This window comes from Puma concolor, chromosome C1 (assembly GCF_028749965.1).
Source record: "Puma concolor isolate L17-30 chromosome C1, mPumCon1.1.hap2, whole genome shotgun sequence".
NCBI classification, from domain to species: Eukaryota; Metazoa; Chordata; class Mammalia; order Carnivora; family Felidae; genus Puma; species Puma concolor.
Window position 1 is genome coordinate 193,607,860 of NC_141674.1, and position 19,254 is coordinate 193,627,113.

Below are 19,254 nucleotides of genomic sequence, written 5' to 3' on the forward strand. Positions count from 1 at the left end.
TAGAAGGGGCAAGGGAACTCTCTGGAGCTTCCTTTATGAGGCACTACTCCCACTTATTAGGATTCCACCTCATGACCAAAGCATCTCCCCCGAGCCCCGCCTCCTCAGACCATCATTTTGGGAGTTAGGATTTCAACATATGAATTCGGGGGAATACAAACATTCACACTATGGCAAGTGTTATAAATGTAAATGGTTATAAATTAACGAATGCTACCAAACCAATAGGACGGTACTAATTTATGGCACATTTTTCATGGGTTGTCATGTATAAAATATGATAAAAAATAAATATCGGGTATCTAAGCATGAAGACCTAGATACTTTGTTTAAAAAAAACATAGTACCACGGGTAGAGAGAATGAAATGAAGGCAGCCTGACAAATTTATAGTGTGAAAAGTGGGCAAAGGAGAAGAAAAAAGGAATATCATGGGTTTCCAACATAGAAACATTTTTAATAGTTGTGAAAGACATGTTATTTTAGTAATTGTGATTAAAGACAGATTTTAAGATTTATGGTGCAAATCTGATTCAGTAGTTTTGAGTCTGTTTTCCTTTCTCCTCGGTAGAGGGCGTGATCCCCCTGCGTAGATGTCAGTTTTCCAATGCCCTCTCAAAGACCTGCTGCGCAGTATTTGCTAAAACTGTAGCCCTCCAGATGTTGTTGTGGAATTATTCTGTTAATTGACTTTTGTTTATTTCCTCAAATAATCATAAATAACCATAAACATTCTTGAAAGCTTCCTGTGGAGGAGGCATTCTTCTGAAAGAATATATTGAAATGTATGAAAGAATGCATTCCGTATCACGGGCAGTATCTAAAATGCTGCCGAGGAAATTTTCTTGGTGTGTGTATGGTCTGGAGTTTAAAGTGAGAAGGGTGTCGTATTGGGCCTAAATTTCTTGGCTAAGCTCTTTGTAAACTGGTAAAGGTGCTTTCAGTGAAAACAAAAAGGTTGCATTTGTAGACATTAAGACTGAATTAACAACTTACTTCTCAGGTGTAAAGCCTCTCATCCAGGTTTCTTTTTTTTTTTTTTTAATTAAAGTATTTTTTATTATTACTATTTGTAATATAATTTACTGTCAAATTGGCTTACATACAACACCCAGTGCTCATCCCAACAAGTGCCCTCCTCGGTGCCCATCACCCATTTTCCCTCTCCCCTCCTCCTACCCACCCCCCCCCCCCCATCCACCCTCAGTTTGTTTTCTGTTCGCACACATTTCTACAGGCGCTCTCCTTACCTGGAACTGGTAAGGTGTTTTAGATAGAGTGTTGCTGCTTAACAGAGAAATAAAATAGAACACCACCATATCCAACATGGCACACGCTGAACTGTGTATTTTTGATCCCCATTTGTACTATTGCTGTGAGATTTCTGCTTTTACTGTATTTTGAAATTTACCATGAAATTATGATTTAGCAGTGACTGTTTTATCCTTTCCCCCCCCCAGTATAAGAAGTATCGCTCTTCTCACGCACACACCAATAACTTTGCAAAGTCTGTGGTCAACCTGGTGGATTCTGTAAGTATCCTGATTTTCTTGAACCTATTTTTCCAAGATGGAATGGTTTATATTTCTACCTGTTTACTAGTTATTTGAATTCTTTCTTGGGCAAAAGTAAAAATGCCATCCTTAAGCTCATCTGGCTAAGAAGTTATAGGGTGGAAACTTCACAAAGAGTAGTGTCCTCAGAGCTAGGAGGGCTGCTGAGTCATTCTCAGTATCCCAGAGATGCATTAGTGCTGCTTATAAGTGATGTCCAGACCTGTTTGTCACCAAGCCTATGAAGGACAAAAACACAAGAGAAAATATACTACCAAAAGAGTATAAATTACACTTGACAAATGAGACTTTGATGATAATAACCAGTTGAGCTGATTGTCTTAAATATATGGCAAGGGAGCTGGTAGATTGAGGTGGAGTATGTTTGGAAAATATAGGAAATACAGTTTTATTTTGTTTTGTTTTTTAACTAATATTTACTTTCTTAGTAGTGAATGCTTCAGATTTTATTTCTAGATGACAGCATTAAGTGCAGTCCCCAAATGAAACTAATTTGAAACAGTAAAATCTGTATCTTCTTACAAAGACTTCTAACTCTATAAAATCGTTCATATCAATATTTTTTCCCTCTCATTTTGTAAGTTACAGAGAATAATGGTTAAGGTTTTCTTCCTTGTTCCTGCTTTAGCTAGAATTCCATAGATGTGAACATTATTTGCTGTGTTCCAATAACTACTTCTATTTGCCATAGCCATAGGCTAAATATAGCATACTGCTTTGTGTTCTAATGTAAAGTGCTCTTTTGTTCAGTTAAATATATTTTTATCTGATATTTATTATATGTCCTCTCTTACCTGGGAAAAGAAGACTTTTTATGAGTTGCCAACTATCTAAATGATACTTGTTTTCTCCAAAGAACTGCCTCCTTTTCTGCCTTTGAAACAGTCCCCAAACCTTCAATGTTGTAAATACTCATAACATATGACACCTACAGGGACAGCTAGGTAAAGGCATAATACGGGTGGATGAGCATAGTGGGTCATACAGAGTTAGGACTGAAATTCTGAAAGCCAGTTTACACGTGGGTTATTAATTTTCCGTAATTTCAGCTCTTGTCAGCCGCCTTCTCAGACAAAAACTGTAAGTTAATATGGAAAAGAGAGTATCGGGCACACCTTTCTCGCTGCCAAAGTTGTTGACTTGGTAGCATCTTTGTGTTGGTCATTCTACCATGATTTAATGGAATCACATCTTGCAAAGTGCAGTTTTTGTTTTGGGCTCTCCTATAAGCTGACCAGCTCTAACTTGCTTGTCGTAAAATCATTTTAGCTTCGGGTTGAGTCAGGCACGATGATATTTTCTTTCTTCGGTGGGTTCAAAGACATCCATTATTTTCTTAATTAGCTTGAAAATAGGACAAAGTGACAGCAGTCTTTGAAGTCGCTTAATTGTGTGAATTGTTTAGCTACTGGGCCAGAACTGGAGAAAGAGAGCCGAAAGATACAATTTAAATGTTGTGAATGATGCCACCCCATGGCGAGGGTGAGGTGGGTGATACGCATCTGCTTTTCCCTGTTGTGGCCCAGATCCACGACTCCCGCTGGCTGTTATTCTAGGTGTCATGTCACAAGGCCTCCAAGGGCAAGCCAGCCATGTTGCTGGTGCTTGTCCAAGGATTTACCAGACTATTCCAATCCTGCAGGACTCGCTGGTCACACTGCGCTTACCTGGAGCCAGTATGTCAGGCTCCTACGTGTCACCTCCTGTGAGGTTTGGAAGGGTGATTTTACTCCACCCTGTTTAGAATTTATGTCCAGACTTTCGAATCTTGACATCCCTAGTGTCCATCACCCAGTAAGATGCCTGGCCACTAAATGTGCTCATTTGGGATTGAAATAGTCTAGTAGGAGAGAGGCTGAATTGTGTGATTGTGATTTCTTTTTTTAATTTTTGCTCTTGGAAATGAGAAAGGAAAGAAGATTCTTTATGATGAGCTAATTGTGACCTCATGTTCTCCTCTCACCTCCCCTCCTGTCCTTCCACTGACTCTGAATCACTGATTGTGCATGTTTGACCCAGTGTTTTCCTCCTGCACCTGTCCTGTTGTATACCCTCAGATTTACAAGGAGCAGCTTAACACCAGGGTTGTCCTGGTGGCTGTAGAGACCTGGACTGAGAAGGATCATATTGAGATCACCACCAACCCTGTGCAGATGCTCCATGAGTTCTCCAAATACCGGCAGCGCATTAAACAGCATGCTGATGCTGTGCACCTTATCTCGTATGTACCTGTGGTCTTCGGGTTGACATTTATCTTGATCCCTTTATTGGACCACCTAAGTTATACATAAGTGTATGGATCCTGAATTGATTCCTTTCTCTGGTTATATACGTAGCAGGGAGGTAAGCCTTCTGGTGCTGGGAAGGTGGTTCCATGGTCATAAGATTTACCTTCAGAGCATGATCTTACTTTCACACTTTACATCTTGCAGGTGAACTCATGATTCAAGGTGGCTGCTGGGGCACCAGCCTTTATTACGGGCACCAGGAGTACAGGGAGGGAAGAGTGCAAGAGAGCACTCCTTCCAGCTGAGTTAGCTCCATTAAAGTGGATTTCCTGAAAGATTGCATATATCAATTTTTACCAGTAAATCATTTGCTAGCCCTTTGTCATAGCCACACCTACCTGCAAGAGAGACTAGGAAATATAGTCTTTAGAGGTGAACCATTGAATAAAATTGAGATTTTATCCTTAAGGAAAAGGATTGCCATACTTTCTTTTAATATAATAAGTGGTTTCCTTGTCCATTCATTACAAAGCTGTTTTCAGACCATCCTCTAAGACCAACCAAATTCCTCCTTCCTTGCCTCTCACCTTAGCTCTTTACTCGTTTCTCTCAGTCCATAATCAGCAACTTCTTTTTTTTTTTTTAATTTTTTTTAATGTTTGTTTATTTTTGAGACAGAGACAGATTGAGCATGAACGGGGGAGGGTCAGAGAGAGAGGGAGACACAGAATCCGAAGCAGGCTCCAGGCTCTGAGCTGTCAGCACATAGCCCGACGTGGGGCCGGAACTCATGAACCGTGAGATCATGACCTGAGCCGAAGTCGGAGGCTCAGCCGACTGAGCCACCCAGGTGCCCCCAGCAACTTCTAATAATTTATAAATTTATAATAATCAGCCAGTGCTTCGTAGGTGCTCAGTTAATGTTTGTTCTACGGAGACTGCTTAACATAACATAAATCTAAAGGTATTTAGAATGTAGTTTTTGATTTCCTGAGGGAAGTTGAATTTGGGGTATTCAGTGTAGAGTGAGTAGACATGTTTTGGGACATGATGGTCCCACATATGATGGCCACCACATTGGCTTCCTGATTGCCCTTTCTTTTTCTGTAGGCGTGTGACATTCCACTATAAGAGAAGCAGTCTGAGTTACTTTGGAGGTGTCTGTTCTCGCACAAGGGGCGTTGGCGTGAATGAGGTAAATTTGATCAATTTTCTTAAAGTAGAGCTTTATCTTTGCATCTGATCTCTTTCTTCCCTGTGGCCTAGTTTACATCCCTCTTGGGCTTGTTTAAAATGACAGTGACACCGGGAATAAGATATAAGTGATTTCTATTAGTAAATAGAACCCAAAGTGGTCTTTGGTGTTAAAAAAGAGGTATTGCTTCATTTCATAATGATAGTATTTCATATTTATCAGGCAAACGCATGCCAAAGATTGATCCAGATATTTTTTTCAACTCTATGGATAAATTTTTATAAACTTATTACTCCTTTCCTGATAACTTTAAGCTATAATGCTCTCCTGCGGATGTTAGGTTTTAATTCATTTAAATCAAAGAATGTGTGATTATATTTAATCAGTATCTTTGGTTTCTCCCTATGTAAAATTTTCATTTTTATGCCTTCTACCTGTCTATCTATAGAATTCATTGAAACAAATGTTTCCTTCATCTCATTGTTTGGATTCCAGTACCTTCATTTATATAAAGGAAATTCTTACAACAGTTGGCGACAGCACTCAAAAAGGCTGAACCAACTATAGCTAAACCCTGATAAATGCCAGGATATATTATAATAAGTTGTAGCCAATAGCCATCATTCAGTAGAGGCCTCTCTGAGGCCTCTCTGAGCCATCATTCTGTCAAGGCCTCTCTCTCGACATATTTCTAGTAAGTTGAATTTATTCTTGGTTTGGAATGAGTTGGATTGGGGCACAGCCTTTTACGAATTGTATCTTATGTTTCCATGTGAGAGCATCAAGTTCTGAGAGATGCCACATAGGAAGAGAGGCGTTCTGCTTCTTGGGCCCAGTTGCAAGGAAGAGATGCTGAGGAACGTATGCCGTCTTTTGATGCTGTGAGGCTCTGCTTAGGGAACTGAGATGATATGTGGTGATGATTAAGAAATAATAACTAGCTTTGTGCACTCTCTCAAATGTTTCCCACACACTTTCAACTCTGAAAAACAGTATGGTCTTCCAATGGCAGTGGCACAAGTATTATCGCAGAGCCTGGCTCAAAACCTTGGAATCCAATGGGAACCTTCTAGCAGAAAGCCAAGTATGTACATTGACCTTCTTACTCACTTTCATGTGCCATTCTGTCTATATAATGCATGTCCGGTCAATAAATAAGTATTGTTCATTCCTAAGTCATTATAGTTTAATTGTAGTCTACTTCCTTCCTCTTAAAAAAGATGATCAAATGAGCGACTTAAGGTAATTTTTAATCCGTTTGGGTTGTAGATATCTCTCCTTTAAAATTCATAAAATCATACTCACTTTCTCAGAGTGGGATCAGGTGTTTCTCACACTGCAGAATGTTGGGGGTGAGGTCGATGAGTACTCACTCTCTGGGTTCTAAGCAGCGGAGTATAGAAACTGGATGCCAGTGAGACTCCATCAGGGAGTTATTAATAGTACATTTGGATCAAGGAATAGCTTAGATCTACTATAAGAAAGCAGCGCCAACTCTAATTAAAATTCCCCACCTACCTACCTCCAACTGAACTCACTCACATGGTCCCATCAGAAGAGTTCAAGAAGAAGCCTCCCCTCCAGGCAGCTCTGCCCTAGGGCCCTTTAAGCCTGGGAATGGGTAGTAGATGATAACACTCTAGTGGGCAGGCAGTGCCAGGAGGGAGTCCACACAGGGCCCCAGATCCCATCCAGTGGGAAAGTGCAGCCAGTGACGGCTGGTGTCACTCTCCTCACTAATCAGAAGAGAGGAAGATGGAAAGACAGGACTGAGCTTCTGGTAGCAAAATATCCAAGGCCCACAATGGTTTTAGGAGTCCATGAAAAATTTGAATTTCTTTAAAAATCAGAATGAAATCCAATCTGGATTATATTAGTCTTTAAACCAACAAAGTAGCAAAATACAATTTCTAATACACTTTGGTGGCACGAGGCCAAAGTGCCTAAGGCTCACAAAAATAATAATGCGACCTTGTGGATAAAAGGACCGAGGTATTCACTCAAATTATTCTCTTAAGTGGAAGTCTGCTCCCCTCTGTGAAACTATCAGACGCTTAAAGGAAAGGTCTCCTTGCCCCCCTCACTTCCCCAAAGAAGAAAAGGACAACAATCTACGTTCACATTATTCTACATTTTATACTTTAAAAAAAAAATATTTTTTTAATGTTTGTTTACTTCTGAGAGAGAGAGAGACCTAGAGCACAAGTAGGGGCAGAGAGAGAGGGAGACACAGAATCCGAAGCAGGGTCCAGGCTCTGAGCTGTCAGCACAGAGCCCGATTCAGGGCTCCAACCCATGGGCCGTGAGATCATAACCTGAGCCGAAGTCAGATGCTTAACCAACTAAGCCACCCAGGCACCCCGATTTTATACTTTTTTGACGACTCTCAAATAATTGTCATTAATGCACATGTTATGGGAACTTGAAACAAAATACATATCCACGGGCTTCTCAATTTCCTTTTTGGATGTATTAAGTCATCACTTTGTGGGTGTATTAAGTCTGGTGGCACTTTGCAAATATCCATAAACTTTCATTTATTAATATCTTGCTCAGAATATTTGCTTTCCCAAGGAAACACACAGTACACATCAAAGGAGGTATTTGGGGTTCCATCAGCGGGATAGATGGCTTTAAAATCTGAAAGAGTAAGGCCAGGTATATGGCCTTGTTTGAGAAGGCTGGGGCTGTGAAGAGGCCAGCGCTGGGGTCAGCAGAGACCTGTTACAGAGTTGGGTGAGGGTCTGCGGTGAGAAGTAGGGGTTCATTACTGATGCCTGGAGTAGTTCCTTCCTAACATGTTATATTCCTTTGTGAATTATTTGTTTAGGTAGATAGTTCATTAGTTCCGAACTTCGATTTTTGAAAAAATCCCATCTGGAGTCTTTCTGTAAACACATCTGTGTTTATGATAGAAAAAAGAATAGGAAAAATAAAAGAACAGCCCATTACTGTATCAGTATGGCAGTGTCTGACATCCATGTTGAGTTTATGACTATTGTTTAATTTAAATGACTATTTACACTTTTATTTTAGAATGCTCTCTTTTCCTAAACCTTTTAGCGTAGTGTTCTTCAAGTTCTGGCCCAACCTCACCTTGACTGGAGCAAATGGAATTCTCTCCTGGAACCTCCGTGTGCTCTGTTGGCAGAGCTTCAGTGATGGCTCGTTGTATCTGTGCAAGCGAGCCTTCCAGCTCACAGAGCACATACAGGCGCTCATCTTGCATGAGCCCGCGACCCACTCTGGGAGATAGGCAGAGAGGTTATTCCCCGTTTTCCTCATCAGGTGGAGTTTGGACCAGAACTCAGGCTTTTCATTTCCAGACCAGGCTACTTTTCCCTAAACATTAATTGAGTTCTCTGAGTTACAAACATGAAGAGAGGCACAGTTTTATTCCTTAGCAGCTGTTGTCTTAGGGAGCAACCTATACTTCTGGAAAGGATAAAGAAGTATTGTTTTAAAAGAAATAGGTTTTGTTTGGAGAGACCTCACGTTCTGTATCTTTAGGACATGAAATTGGTGATGAGAATTATCTCAAGAGCTGCAGTGCAAAGTGAAGATGTGACTTTTGTTGTTTCTCTCTTTTTTTTTTTCTTGCTTATTATTTCATCGGACTAGAATGTGACTGCACAGAGTCCTGGGGTGGCTGCATCATGGAAGAAACAGGGTAAAACTTCATTATATATGCATTTGAAATATACCTTTCACTGAAATTTCTGTTTATGATTAGATACACAGTCTCCCAAGTACTGGTCTCTTAGGTTCAATACTCAGTATAAATTCAATAATTAATTATCTTATATTTTAAAAATGGAAGGACTAATTTGCCTTATATTTTAATTTTTTGCTTAAATTTGTTGATAATAAAATATAGTAATAACTGCTGTTTCTTTCTATTGACCTTTAAAGGAAGCACATTATTAAATGCTTCTAAGTTTAGCAGAGGCATTAATTTTTTAGTGCACTTAGAATAAAAGCTGGTTGTCTGCCTGAAGCAGTCAATGAAAATCTATTTATCAATTTATATTTTAAGGAACTCTCCAATAGACATGTTTGCCATAGTAAAAATTGCACTATATTGCTTATGCAATCAATACAGCTTTTTTGGTTCTTAAGGTAGCTTTATTGTGTCTAAATTAGGTATCTCCTATTGATAGAAATTTGAACATTTTCTCACCTATCTCTTCTTGTGAGGACACTTTGGGAACTAGCACCCCTTTCTAGTTGCCATTGCAGCTGTGAACTGCTGCGTTGCAGCTGTGAACCAAAGCCTGGAAACATTGCCCCAGCCCCTGCACCCACAGGAGCCACTGGCCCATGGCCATCTAAGCTAGAGCCCACCCCTTCTAGCTGGAAGAGGTTTCCTCACCCGTTTTGTCTCTCTTGTTCCTTCTGCCCATGCCAGATACCTGCTCAACACATCACCCATTTCTGGTCCTACCCCCATCCCGAGGAGCCCCAGTGGCCAGAGGCCCTGACCTACTCATGCAGAGTCCCTTCCTTACTCTTCCCCGGGAGTCCTGCTCATGGGGAAAAGACGAGTGTGAGTGCGAGGGTTTGCAGAGAGAGTCAACATTCTGCCTGCTGCTTTAGGACATAGGTTTCTAGAAATGTAGTTTAAACGTGAAACTGTTAGCCTTCATGCTCCGCTTACTGTTGCACCACAATTCAGTAACATTATGGGTTAAACAGCATTTTCAAGGACTACTCTAGGAAGGTAACACTATTGATAATATTGCTTCTAAAGGAAACTGCCTTCTGCCTTCTGAACTCCCAATTTCTAAATGAATTTTTGGACTGACAACCCTTAGAATATAAAAAAAACTACTTTGTGTGTGTGTGTGTGTGTGTATTTAAATATGTGTATGTATGCCAATTTATTTCCTGATTTGAAAATGCAGTCTTATCAGACTTTTAGAGGAAATGCCAAGCCTCTTTAAGAGATCCCTGTCAACAATGGTAGGTTTTTCCTACTTCCATATACTACCCTCATGCACCAGGTTACAAAAAAACTATTGGATTACATCTCGGAATAAGCGGCCTGTCACTCTCAAACAAGTATTGTGACAAATATGCCCGAGGAATCAGCGTGTATGATTCCATTTAACCATGACCATATGTATAATATTTCCCTATGCACTGACCTAGAGAGAGTAATTTGATTAATTTCATCACACAGGGTTATATTCCTGCTGAGTCATTAATATCACCAAATAGTTTTTGAAGTTGAGCATAAGGAGCTATTTATTACCTAATTCTAATTCAGAAGGAGCTTGCCCTATGTGCCAAAAACATATATACAGATATCCGTGTGTGTGTGTGTGTGTGTGTGTGTGTGTGTGTGTGTGTGTGTGTAGTATAATACTTCTCTTTAGGGTTTCCTTGTTTGCCTCAATTGTGTTCCTGAAGCCTGCATTATATAATCTTTAATAAATTAACTGTCACAATTCCTTCCTCCAAAGTAGAATCTGGCAGGTTCCCTTGTGTCTTTTATTCGGGACAGAGGCAAAAAAGTGCTTGCCTTTACTGAGACAGAGCAAATAAAAACGACCACATTTAAAAATACAGCCTAGGTGGAGAAGTTTTGTGATGAGCTTTCTAAACCTCTTCTAAGCCAAGGCACAGAAGAGCTTGGCTGCTGAGGAGGTTGTAACCTGCCTCCCAATCTGTGGTTTTCTTTGAATTTCTATTTTTGTAAACTCTACCACACATACTTATTTGGCAATTGGAACATAAATGCCTTGTCAACATTTGTGTGGAAGCATCTAGATCCAGAGTGAACATTTTGTTCTAGTTCAAGGGTTTTAATTTTCTTCTTTGATGACTGCTTTTGGTAAATTATTTACATAATTGATTCTTTATTTTCTCAGGGTGTCCCACTCCCGGAAGTTCTCAAAGTGCAGCATTTTGGAATATAGAGACTTTTTACAGAGAGGGGGAGGAGCCTGTCTTTTCAACAGGCCGACAAAGGTTAGTAACTCAGAAAGTGTAATCATTTGTCCAATTTTGTTTTTGCTTCTAAGAAGTTCATTTAATGTGCATAACACTTAGGAAAGCAACAGCCTTTGAAATCATATATACCTCAGATCTACTCGCAAATCTCTTATTTGTGGGAAAAGACTTAAAAGCCATTCTTGCGTTTTACTGCTTGTGAAATGTTGAAGAGTAGCTTAATAAAACTAGATGCAGAAAGACTTATCTTTTTACAGTGGAATACTGCCAAACGTCAGATACTGGTCTTGGAAAACAGGTTTTCTTTCTGTCGATCAGATTAATATTTATAGAAGCCATTATCATCTTGAAGAACTAGTCCTGTTTAAATGAATGATAAAACCATAGTTTCCCTGCTCTGAATCTCTGATTTTTCAATGCTGGCTATCCCCCTCCCACCCTCCCCTCCAAACAAACATCCTTCAATTAAGATATTTTTGAAATTTTCATATTAGGGTTTTTCATCCTGCTGCTAAGAGATTGTGGATTAGATTAAGACATATTGCTTTAGGGACGCCTGACTGGCTCAGTCGGTTAAGCGTCCGATTGAGGCTCACGTCATGATGTCACGGTTCGTGGGTTCGAGCCCCGCACCGGGTTCTGTGCTGACAGCTCTGAGCCTGGAGCCTACTTCGGATTCTGTGGCTCCCTCTCTCTCTGCCCCTCCCCTGCTCACTCTCTGTCTCTCTCTCAAAAATAAATAAGCGTTAAAAAAATAAAAACAAAAAAAAACAACAAAGAAAGATATATTGCTTTAACCCGTTTCTCTGACAAAAATTCTATTTTCCTTTGGCATTCTCTCTGGGGCTTTTTTTTTTTGAGTGGTCTATTCTCCTAGACAGGAAGCATTACTAATATGAGCCAGCCAAAAAATGGCTCGAGGTATTTATGGATCTCATAAATACATGTGTGTATTTAGTATTTGTTATGTAGTCCCTCTGTGTGGGAAGGTCCATGTTGTCAAATGGCACTTCATCAAATTCATATACACAGTGTCACAATCCTTATCCATAATTCCTTAATTCAAAAAGCTCAGAAAATTGGAAGTGTTTTTTATGAGTTTTCATAGAACATGTCAAGGCAGTAAAACTTGTCTTGGACTGAAAACCTTTATTATCTCCCATAGTGTAAATATTCATAAGTCTTACTGCAGAAATAGAAATGTTTTTGATTTTAGGGTATGCATGAGGCCCCTCAGGGCTTTTATATAGAACATGGTAATTGCATCATACTTTTCTAAAATCTAGCAAAGCCAGACTTTCAAACTCACTGGCTACAAAGCTTTTGGATAAGAGATTATGGACCTATAGTAGCATTTTTGGAAATGAATTTTTCAACAAGCAAAGAGATAGGATTGCTGCTAATTCGCAGATGGTATAGAAATTCTAACATTGCACATTTCATATTGCTTTTGACAATACTACTTCATAAGCCAAATATAACCCATTTGGTATACAAAAAGATTTAATGCTCTATGAATTGAGAGAGCAGTGAAATCATGTTAGCCTTAAAAAAATAAAAATCAGTGACTAATGTGGATAGTTGACAAATTTACTACTATCCTCATAAGTAAGTGATACTCCTGTAGTCAGAGGATAGTAGTTTGATGTCTGACACCTATATGAAGTCTCAGTAAGGCTGCAAAAAAAGAAACAGGAATTTTAAAGTGACCTTGCATCATGAAATTCGGCTGCCTGCCTTTCATGGCATTGATCTCAATACAGGAAATCTGAAAATTTCAAAGTGTTTAAAATGGGGGAAATGAGTATTAATGAATTAATGTGAGCTGCTGGCTTTATGAATTGCAGTGTATGTGACTAATTTTACCTGCCTTGTGTCTCGCCAGCTAATTATAAGTAGCATGCTTGAGGGAACAACACTGAGTTCTAAAGTTTCTAGAGTGTGTTAAAGGATCCACCACTAGGTTTCTGAAATTGCCTGTGAGTAGAAAGAAAATTATTCCAATAACTTGGAAACTAAATAAAAATGACTATACATCTTCAATTTTAAAAATTAGTAAATACAGGGGCACCTGGGTGGCTCAGTCGGTTGAGCGTCTGACTTTGGCTCAGGTCGTGATCTCACGGTTCATTAGTTTGAACCCTGCGTCGGGCTCTGTGCCGACAGCTCAGAGCCTGGAGCGTGCTTCAGATTCTGTGTCTCCCTGTCTCTCTGCCCCTCCCCTGCTCATGCTCTGTCTCTGTCTCTCTCTCATCTCTCAAAAGTAAACATAAAAAAATTAAAAATTAGTAAATACAGATTTATTTTTTTAAGCTACATGGCGGAATTATTTATTTATTCATTCATTTATTTATTTATGAGTTATTTATTTATTTATTTATTTATGAGTTATTTATTTATTTATATTTTGAGAGAGGGGGGTGCACTCATGAGAGAATGCCAAGCAGGCACCGTGCCATCAGCGTGGAACTCTACGTGTGCGGCTCCATCTCATGAACTGTGAGATCATGACCTGAGCCAAAGCCAAGAACAAATGCTTAACCAACTGAGCCACTCGGGTGTCCTAGAAGGATTTTTTTTAAGCCCCCATGGATTCCAGTAGAACTGTTTATATGTATGCATGAAGGAACTGACTCTTTTTTTCTAAGTGCTTTTAGTGAGTGAATGTATGCATGCGTGGTTTCCATGTTATTTTCACATTGTCTGTGTGTCTGTTTTCTGTGCTATGGGACGCTTCCCACTGGCCATGTTTTCCACTCAGTTTGTGATAGTGGCTTGTCACAGGATGGAAGCAGGGTCCAAGAATGAAGTCTAGTAGTTGATTCCATGCGGGGCCTGATAGAAAGTGCTAGCCATGTTTCAATCTGAGCTTTCCATTTCCATTTTCTCCTGCCTCCTGATAAAATCCCACGGAGATTAGGACTCCTGATTTCACTCAGTGGACTTTCCCATAGGGGAGTCTGACTCCACCCAAGTACCCTGGAAACCTTTCTTGTTTCTGATAAGAGTTTTCCCTTCCTGCAAGTGGAAGCAGAATTGGGTCTTTGTCAGGTGGACTCAGTGGAAGGCAGCCCTTCTTTGGGGGCGGGTACTGCTGCTGGCGAAGGAGTCTCTTTTGCCCTCTCTTGCTCATGGCTTTGAGCATTTGGATTGGGATGTGCTGTTCCAGTCTCCATCCAAGTGTGATGGACGTGCCCAGGGAGATCTGGCCCCAGCTGAAGGAAAATAGAAATGTTTCTTGTAAATAATCAACTGCCTCTATCATTGGTTGCAATACAGTTTATCTGGCAAGCAAGTTCATAGCACTAGCAGTGTGAGTCATTCTAGAAATTTGACTCTTCCGTAGCTCCAGAAATGATTGAGGAATTTCTATAGAGCCATGCATATGTCTGCACATTTATGTAATATGCTTTGGACAGTACAGATTTCTTTTCAATAAGAATTACGGGCAGCACTTTTTCTAAGCTTATTTGAATTTCCTTGATTGTGTATATCACATTTGGCTGTGGCTGAAACATTTATATCTTTTTGACAATTTTATGTTTTCTCAGCCGACTTGAGATAAGTCACGAAATTAGATATCTGTGAGCCTTAGCAATGCATTTTAGCTCCATTAGCAAATATGATAAGTGATCTATTCTTTTTGACAGCTTATTTCCATTAACAAGTAATTCTCATGGTAGAGGTCATCTCTGGGGCCCATCTCCAGAGAATCCTCCAAGAAATATTACCCCATTTGGAATATGTTTTTTAGAAGTGTTGTTAATAAGTGAACAGTGTTTCCCACACAGACATCATTTATAGGTGCCATCACAACAAATCACAGAAGAATATCACATGATAGCTGATTATACGGCCCAATTGGTGTGTTGACTTTCTGTGATAAATTAAAACGTGTTTCCTTTCTCTTCCTAATCTCTTTCAGCTATTTGAGCCCACAGAATGTGGAAATGGATATGTGGAGGCTGGAGAAGAATGTGACTGTGGTTTACATGTGGTAGGTATAAGAGATCTTTTCTGTCTTCATCACAGTTCTTACCCAGAGCAAACAAGAATAGCATTAATGAGGAGCCTATACTGGCCTTCTCAGTGGTCTTTCTCATCTATTAATGCTTAATCCCAGCTCAGACAGGTTAGAATTAATCATGTCCTTATGGCCCCGTTTGAAAACAAAAACAAAAAGAAAAACAAAACAAAAAAAACCAAATGGGTTCTTCTAATCAAATCTCCTCCCTCTTAAAAATCCATAGCTCATATTCATCCCACTCAAATTTTACCAAATCATGAAGCATGGTGTGTGTTATTTTTGTCTTTATAAAACTAGATAGAGTCTGGGGGCACCTGGCTGCCTCAGTCGGTGGGGCAGGCGACCCTTGATCTCAGGGTAGTGAACGTTAGCCCCATGTTCGGTGTAGAGATTACTTAAAAAAAAATCTTAAAAAAATAACTAGATAGAGTCTTAAGAATGTATTAGAGCTAACCAACGGTGAGGTGCCTGCTAAGAGATGAGCTTACTTGTTGGTAGACAAGCCTTTTCACGGAAGATCACCCTTTGATGAAAAATAAGGCAGGAAGGACTCTTATCATTGTTTAAAGTGATTTCTTCCCAAAGTATTTGCTTGCTATTGTATAAGTCTCCCCACGTGGAGTACACAGGTGGAGACAGGGTTGAATGACCAGCCCGTAAGCTTCCTCGCTTACTCACGTGAAGTGTTTCCTCTAGGAATGCTATGGATTTTGCTGTAAGAAATGCTCTCTCTCCAATGGGGCTCACTGCAGCGACGGGCCCTGCTGTAACAATACCTCATGTCTTGTGAGTTACCTGACAATTTTGTCTTCCTTTTCATGGACATATTAGCTAAATATCTCAGTGTGTACATACAGCATTTTTAGAACTTGCTACAAATCTGTTGATTGATATGTGCCTCACAGTTTTGTACAATCAATAAATCTACCTAAAACCTGGGGGTCAAAACATCTACCTTTACTATGATTCACTGTCAACTATCCTACCCTTCAATACCTCCTTAAGAAAATATACATATACTCCTTCCAAATAAACATTGAGAGTTGCCCTGAATGCGGATGAAAGCCACATTAAATGGTTGAATAGAAAAGGGACAATTCCTGTGGTCTTTTTAATAATAGTTCCTATAATAATAATAATAATAATAATAATAATAGGACTTAACCTTTTTCTTTAAAACTTACCCTAATTTATTTTGGACAATGAACATAAAACCTTGTGCTTACATTTTTATGTTTGGTTTTTGAAATCCCTTATAAAGGCAAGAAAGCTAGATAAGGAATGTTCATATGTGTATATATGCAGCTTATGTGTGTGTGGACACAGTTAACTTCCATCTTAGGACCTCCAGTGAGCTTTTGAAAAGTCACTTTTTAAACATTCCTTTTTCTCATTTACCAAACCTCTAATATTACTTAGAACCATAAAATTACATGATTTTATAATTTTATTCACTACCAATGTATGATGGCATTTTAGGACACTCTAGCTTGATTGTCTTATGTTCCCCACCAGATTACAAATTGCTTGACATCGATGGTCTCTTCCCTTCATCTTTTACCCACCCCCTCAATGTGATTGGTGTCACTGAAAGGAGTTCATATGAATTCACTGAAATTTGATTGTGTACATTTAGCTACAGCAAGATTAACATACAAGCTCGTAGGTATAATCAGTGTAGACTGCGTGTGGATATCAATATTCACAGAGATCTTAAATGTTTGTATTTTAGTGATTTGCTCTTTTGTCCTCAACCACACAACTGTATCTTCTTCACATAATTGCCGTCACTTTGTTTTCCAAAAGTAATACTCTTCAGACCGTGGGTTTTGAAATCTAAAATTGAATGCCTTGGGTTAATGATTCATATTTACTACAGAAAGTGGTACCTGGACCTTGTCTCTATTCTGCAACTGCCTTGCTATTTCATAAAACGAGTTTGGTGATGGTTATGATTGTTGGTGAATAAAACAATACTATTTGAAATAGTAATTTAATACTAGCTCCTAATACTGAATTTTTATTTGCAGTTTCAGCCACGAGGGTATGAATGTCGGGATGCTGTGAATGGGTGTGATATTACTGAATATTGTACTGGAGACTCCGGCCAGGTATGACAAGCTGAGTTTTTGAACAATACATTTTACTTGCAAGTATCTTACACATTGGAAAGCTTTCAGTTTGGACTACGTGTGTGAATATGATTTAGTTTCTTTGTTTTTTGTTTTGTTTTACTTTGTTTTCTAGTAATGACTAGATCTCCACCATGCCTTGATTTTAGGAACGTATGTTGTGTTTCTTGGGCCTAAATCTTTTTTCTTCCAAATTTCCCCTTCATGATTAGTTCCCTTTATGTGCTTTCTATCCAATGAATTAATCTTTCTTTCTGTCCCAACATCTAAAATAGTATGTTCACATTCATGAAGAATTAATGTACTGTTTCCAAACGTCTTTAAACCACAAAGCCCTTTCTTGTAAGAAAAAAATGGGTTGGGGGGGCGCCTGGGTGGCTCAATCGGTTAAGTGTCTGACTTTGGCTCTGATCATGATCTTGTGGTTTGTGAGTTCCAGCCCCATGTTGGGCTCTGTGCTAACAGCTCAGAGCCTGGAGCCTGCTTCAGATTCTGTGTCTCCTCCTGTCTCTGCCCCTCCCATGCTCATGCTCATGCTCTGTCTCTCAATAATAAATAAACGTTGAAAAAAAATTAAAAAAAAAAGAAAAGAAAAAATGGGTGGAATGCCCACTGTAGGAGGCAGAGAACTAGTAGCACTGCTCTGATTGGAGGGGGATCACAAGCAGGGGCCCCCCCTCTCAGTTCTGTCTCTCTCCCACTTACATTGTCTGGCACCATGGCCCATATGCTTTCGTGTGGACTTCTTCACGTTAAAAATTATTATACCATTATAATTGACGTTGCCTACCAGCATTCCTTCTGTATACAATTTTTATGTTTTAAAAGTTTATATTATGTTACTTTAAGGCGTTGTTTTTCATTCCAACGAACATTTGTTGAGCACCTGCTGTGTATGTCAAGCACTTCTGTAAACGTTGGGATGTGGTAGGGAACCAGACAGACAAGTCCTTGTCCTCACGGGACTTACGTTTTGCTGGGTGGAGAGATAAGTGAACAGAAACATCTATGGTGGGAAGTGCTCAGCGTAAAATAAGATGATATGAGATGTGGGGTGGGTAGCGTTAGGTGGGGTGGTCAGGTGCATCTTCCTGGAGGAGTTGGCATTTAAGTAGAAACACAAATAAGATGGAGCTAGTCAGAAAACAGCGAGTAAGGAAGCTTATCTTCCTCAAGAAATGGAATGAAGGCAGGGATTACTGGAGAGTAGTGGGAAAAAAATCAAGAGGACGTCAGCAATCAGGGCAGTAAGGGAGTAGTAAGAATTTTGGGTTTCATTCTACATTTACCTTTGCTCTGACATGACTTCAAAAACATTTTCCTGTGCTATTACACAGTTTTTATAAATGTCCTTTTTACCATTACATGAGAGTCTGTCATGTGGATTTATCATTTGACTTGTGACTTGTTATCCAGTGGTGGATATTTGGGCTGTTGGCAGTTTTTCGTTTTTATAATTAATATGACGGTGAACATCTTCGTGCATCCTTAAGAGTGTTTCTTGTTCCCAAGGGTTTGCTCCTTAGGATAAATTGCCCAGGCGTGGAGTTATCTATTGCCAGGTACTGTGGTTTCCAAGAGGCTCCCAATAAGTAGAGTACAGTTGGAGGTCAAAATACCCTTTTTTCTATTGCATTGAGAGCTAAATGAGCCTCTTTCTAGATCCCATATTCAGGCTGTAGCAACAGGTTGTTGACAGAGGTGGGTCTGGAGTGACTTCTCCCTGCAAAGGTGGGTCCTTGCCTTGTATGTCTCGGTGGAACAGTGGGGAGAGTATACTTTGTGTGAGGAGGCAAAAGAAGAAGGCAGAACTGAGCCAAACTGCCCGGTAGTTCTTCCTCGCTTTGTCAATCAGTCAGGCAGTCTACTTGCCTGGAGCAGGTGGGGGAGTGGGGGGAGGGAAGCAAGTATTGGAACAGAGTAGCTAGAATTACACTGAGTTCCCTTGGGGTGGGGGGGGGGAGGGATAAAGAGGAGGAGGAGGCAAAGGTTTTTAACTAGCCTTTTTGAAGATTCTCAATGTATATTATCTGAGAGTCCATTCAGAGGGACCCTTTTAAGGATGTGATACAGTGAAATATCTTCAAGCTATTTTGTATTGACTTTGTGCTTCTCTGTTTCTTCTCTTTAGATATGTAAATAGG

At 39.7% G+C, this 19,254-nt stretch overlaps 1 protein-coding gene across 6 annotated transcripts in view; it reads left to right on the plus strand.

Annotated features, from left to right (window-relative positions):
• The window catches only part of ADAM23 (ADAM metallopeptidase domain 23), a 194,794-nt gene that overhangs the window by 125,262 nt on the left and 50,278 nt on the right, over window positions 1-19,254 (plus strand). For all 6 annotated transcript variants that reach the window (XM_086719442.1, XM_086719444.1, XM_025929762.2 and 3 more), the window contains exons 10-18: window positions 1,460-1,531; window positions 3,631-3,794; window positions 4,912-4,996; window positions 5,990-6,080; window positions 8,618-8,666; window positions 10,870-10,969; window positions 14,877-14,948; window positions 15,675-15,764; window positions 17,009-17,089. In XM_086719442.1, coding sequence (XP_086575568.1) covers window positions 1,460-1,531; window positions 3,631-3,794; window positions 4,912-4,996; window positions 5,990-6,080; window positions 8,618-8,666; window positions 10,870-10,969; window positions 14,877-14,948; window positions 15,675-15,764; window positions 17,009-17,089 — 804 coding nt within the window. The remainder of the gene's footprint in view (window positions 1-1,459; window positions 1,532-3,630; window positions 3,795-4,911; window positions 4,997-5,989; window positions 6,081-8,617; window positions 8,667-10,869; window positions 10,970-14,876; window positions 14,949-15,674; window positions 15,765-17,008; window positions 17,090-19,254) is intronic.